The 4121-nt window shown below is 30.6% G+C and overlaps 2 protein-coding genes across 3 annotated transcripts; one reads left to right on the top strand and one right to left on the bottom strand.

Annotated features, from left to right (window-relative positions):
• Window positions 1-128: 128 nt before the first annotated feature.
• LOC145741727 (large ribosomal subunit protein eL36-like) lies at window positions 129-1294 on the top strand. The gene is made up of 4 exons (XM_082559370.1): window positions 129-187; window positions 448-544; window positions 924-1058; window positions 1166-1294. The coding sequence occupies exons 2-4, from the start codon at window positions 452-454 to the stop codon at window positions 1250-1252; spliced, it is 315 nt and encodes a 104-aa protein (XP_082415496.1). The 5' UTR covers window positions 129-187; window positions 448-451; the 3' UTR covers window positions 1253-1294.
• Window positions 1295-1629: 335 nt separating this feature from the next.
• Window positions 1630-3454, bottom strand: LOC145742070 (intraflagellar transport protein 46 homolog). Of its 2 annotated transcripts, none has more exons than XM_082559820.1 (2): window positions 3309-3454; window positions 1630-3050 (listed from the first exon to the last, which is right to left on the bottom strand). In XM_082559820.1, exon 2 carries the CDS (start codon window positions 3020-3022, stop codon window positions 1937-1939), a length of 1086 nt encoding a protein of 361 aa, XP_082415946.1. In that variant the 5' UTR covers window positions 3023-3050; window positions 3309-3454; the 3' UTR covers window positions 1630-1936. The 2 variants fall into 2 exon arrangements, with proteins under 2 accessions (XP_082415946.1, XP_082415947.1); XM_082559821.1 differs by lacking the exon at window positions 3309-3454 and adding an exon at window positions 3148-3281.
• Between the last annotated feature and the right edge of the window lie 667 nt (window positions 3455-4121).

The following is a 4121-nucleotide window of genomic DNA, read 5'->3' on the forward strand; positions in this document are numbered from 1 at the left end:
AAAGGACGATTTTTGGAAATTATGTTTAATACAAACTGTTTTTGCTATAGCAGTAAATTAAAATACCGAGTCTTAAAAACCATTTAAGTAACGAGGATAACCCGTTTTCATGCTTCACTGCAGAAATGTGTTTTCGCCAAATACATTTTACCCACAATTCCTTTCTGCATATGTAACAGTGTGCCAGGTTTGTATAATTTCTATTTACCATTAACAACTTCTTTTACATTAAAATATTGGCAAATTACGCTGAAATCGTTTGTATTTATTACTTGTGTAATATCGAAAACTATACTATAGAATGAAATGTCTTAAACAATTGATGAAACACGTTTAAACTTTCAGTAAAGTCAATTTTTTGAATACGTAATTTTCATAAAATTGAATTAATTTTAACACCGAATTTTGCCAAAACATTATTGATATATATATTTATTTATTATTTAGCAACATGACGGTCATACATGATATGGTGGTTGGTATGAAAAAGGGGCATAAAGTTACCAAAAACATTGAAAAGCCCCGACAAGCTAGAAGACGTGGAGTAAGTTACGTTTATGTTATATAACTTTATTAGTCGAGTAGCGTACTCTTTGACATTTTGTAAAATATGCCAATGTTATAAAAAAAATGTTCTACTAAAATATCTGGTGCAAAAATATACGCTTTTCAATAAAAAGTTTAATGTATACATATTATATGTTTTTTAATTGTTGTAAATTATAAAAACTTACAAAAAATATTTTGTAATGTTTTTAATTTTTTGTATATATATAACTGTAATACAATGTTTAACAAGTTTAGAAGTAGAGACCTAAAAACCTAATTTATATTGAACAACTAACATGTTTAAGCCATTTTTGCAAAACAGAAAAATAATATTTATATATTTCTTTCTTATTCTTGTTATGATTATTTTTTAGACACTTACCAAAAAGTCCAAATTTGTTCGTGACTTATGTCGTGAAGTTTGTGGATTTGCTCCTTACGAAAAAAGATGCATGGAGTTGCTTCGTATTGGTAAAGACAAACGAGCTTTAAGATTTTGCAAAAAGAGGGTAAGCTGATCCAAACTTATTAAAAGATAAAAAGTTTTGATAGATATTGATCCTATCAAAGTTGCTAAGGATGAATTACTTAAACAAAGTCATTTTGTTTGTTTCAGCTGGGAAGTCATGTACGAGCCAAGCGAAAGCGTGAAGAAATGCAAAGCGCAATTCAAGCACAAAGAAAAGCGCAACAAAAGAATTAAGTTTCTTGCATTTCTATAAAATAAATAAAACTTATAAAACAACCCTGTACTGTATTTGTTAGTAAGCAAGTAAGGCCCAAATAGAAAGTATAATAAATGTGCAGTACCTATAAAATATACACGATCGAATGTATATTAAATGGATCATAGCTTTAAGTGAATTCTAAATGGGTGAGCGGTGGAGTTTAATTTATACGATATTTTCTTTTTATTCGGAAACCATTTGATCAATTCGATTGTGTATATTTTAATAGTCATCAATAAAAAGGAAATATGTTATATTTTTATAATTTTAGTTTCGATTTTTCTACAACGAGAAAGGTTTTATGTTTTTTTGTCCTGTATATTTATATTAAAGACTTCTGTTGAACATTAATAGAAATTTATTTATAAAAAGCAGTAATCACAAAATAACATTAAAACCTAAAATATGATACAAAGCTTCAAACTATATTGATTTATTAAACCTCTTGTTTATTAAATAATCCATTTTTATATTCGCTACTAACTCTATTTACAAAGATTAAGTTTCTTTTGCTGATACCCAAAGAATTTTTCAACTTGACATGTTTAATTAATCATTCAATAGTTTGTTAAAAGAGAAACACATTCAGCAAATGATTGGTGTTATATGAAAATATTGGTAATAGCAAATGTCTAGTGTTAACTATCAAGAATATGAATTTACTCGAAGTTTAGTACTTCAGGTTCATTGTTTAGGTCTTCGCCCTCTGCTTCAACATTATCAGTTTGAAAATGTTGCATTTGTTTAAAAGCCGAATACAAACTAAAAAGAACATGTAAAGATTGTATTCGATTGTTATGAACAGGAATATCCAACAACCCACAAAGAATATCAACATAGTTTTGTAAATTACAATCCAGCTGAGCTGTGGGGAGGGTAAGATTTTTAAGCATTTGTTCAACTTCAGGTGGCCATTGCTCCATTAGATCATCAATATCTGGCATTCCCTTGGTGTAATGAACATTTTGAGGTGGCTTCGATCTGTGTAGCTCTTCCATGCTTTCAACCCATGTGTCAATCGCCTTTGGATTTTTATCCACATCTTTCACGCTCCTAACTTGCATTGCTCGAACCCCGGTGGTTTTCGAAATGCTTCGCAGCTGAAGATCAAGCACAGTGGGATCTGATTGGTTTGCACAAGGTTCATCCAATACTGTTAAGCCCAAAGTTACAGGTTTATTATCCGGACGTGGAACCTTTAGAAATGCATCGATATCCCCAACTGCTGGAATGTAATCAGGGTTGAAAGGTTTTAATTTATGCTCAAGTTCAATAGTTTGAGGTGTATATCTTGTGATGTATTGGAAAAGCTCCTTTATTTCCTGACTAACTGTCAAGTGCTCATAATCAGCAGGATCATAGGCGCCATCCAAAGCTGCTGCATTGTCATCTTCGTCATCTTCATCAGATGTTGTGTCACTGTCTTCCGAATCTCCTTCACTAAATCCCGGCTGCCCTGGGTTCATATTAGACGGTTTAACATTTCTTGGTTTTTCTGTGTTGGATTCAGAACGCTCAGGTAGATCAAACTCATCATTGAGACTTACATCTTCTGAGAGACTTTGCTGTGATGACATTCTTGGCTCACCCCGATGCACCAGTTGATCAGGTGGAGGAATACTAGAAGGTGTTTTTCGTGGAGTAGGACTATATAGACTTGCCACTTCCTCCCCGTCATTTACTTCCAAGCTTTCGTCGTAATGTTGGTTGATGACCAGCTTCGTTTCTTCATTTAAATTGGCCATATACAACGTAATTTTACACTTTTTGTCTCTGTAATATTAAAAATCAGAAAAGAGGGGTTAATACCTATAAAATATACTGGATCAACTAACAGTATTTTGGGTCAAAAAAATCAAACAGATCAAACCTTAAACAGCTAAACCATTTCAACTATTTGTTCCGTTTTTTTGTTTATTTTAAAGGAACTGTCAAAAATGACTTGTAAATTTCAGACATCGAGACGCCAGGCTTACTTTTAAAGCCAGGTTAAAAACACATGCAACAAAGTTTAAACAAAATAAAGCTCACTTTAAGTGAAATAAATTGATAAATTGTAATAGAATAATTTGCTCGCAGCCTGGCAAGTCGTTAAAAGGTACCCAAACACCCAATGCGAACCAATATTGCAGTCAAACAAACTAGACGTCGCAAAGTATTAAGCTGGCAAGAATATAAGTAGCATAGACAGATAGATTAAAGTGTTCAAAATATTTTCGAATGGAATTTATTCCGGTGTTCCCAAATTTTAAATTGTACGTAAAACAAGTTTATTCATAATTGAATTTTAGTTGTTAGTATTGTATTTTTTTAATATCATTAAACACATTATTTATTTTTATAAAAAATACTAATGGTTAAACTAAATTTAAGTCAATAATAAAGAGATAACATTGTTTTTAATAAAGTAGTAATTTGTACAAAATGACATCACTGATATATTGTCATAGAAACGAGATAGACAGCCGTTTATAGTATACTAACATTCTTTGAAACAACATTTAATGGTAATATATTTTTTTTTAATTTGTTTTTAAAACGATAAAAAAATTTAATGTTTTGGTGCTTTTATTGATCAATATATTTTTTATAGTTTATTAAACTAGATATACGTATATAATTGATAGTTATGTATTAAAATGGTTATTGATTAAACCTCGCAAGTACATAGTCAATAAAGTACTAATGCTGTTTATAGTTAATATTTGTTTTAATAAATTTACCAGTTTAAAAATTTTTTGTCATTGTTCTTTTTTAATAAACTTGAAACTTGAGGATAACTAATGTAAAAAAATGTACCAGTTCCCTTAAATCACCGTGACCGGGGCGGTACCGAAACTAACT

The sequence above is a fragment of the Corella eumyota genome, chromosome 2, assembly GCF_963082875.1.
Source record: "Corella eumyota chromosome 2, kaCorEumy4.1, whole genome shotgun sequence".
Lineage (NCBI taxonomy): Eukaryota > Metazoa > Chordata > Ascidiacea > Phlebobranchia > Corellidae > Corella > Corella eumyota.

Coding starts and splice junctions, on each gene's coding strand:
- LOC145742070 (XM_082559820.1), bottom strand. CDS start 3,022: ATGGCCAATTTAAATGAAGAAACGAAGCTGGTCATCAACCAACATTAC.
- LOC145741727 (XM_082559370.1), top strand. CDS start 452: ATGACGGTCATACATGATATGGTGGTTGGTATGAAAAAGGGGCATAAA. Junction 545..923: donor GACAAGCTAGAAGACGTGGA/GTAAGTTACGTT, acceptor ATTATTTTTTAG/ACACTTACCAAAAAGTCCAA. Junction 1,059..1,165: donor TAAGATTTTGCAAAAAGAGG/GTAAGCTGATCC, acceptor TGTTTGTTTCAG/CTGGGAAGTCATGTACGAGC.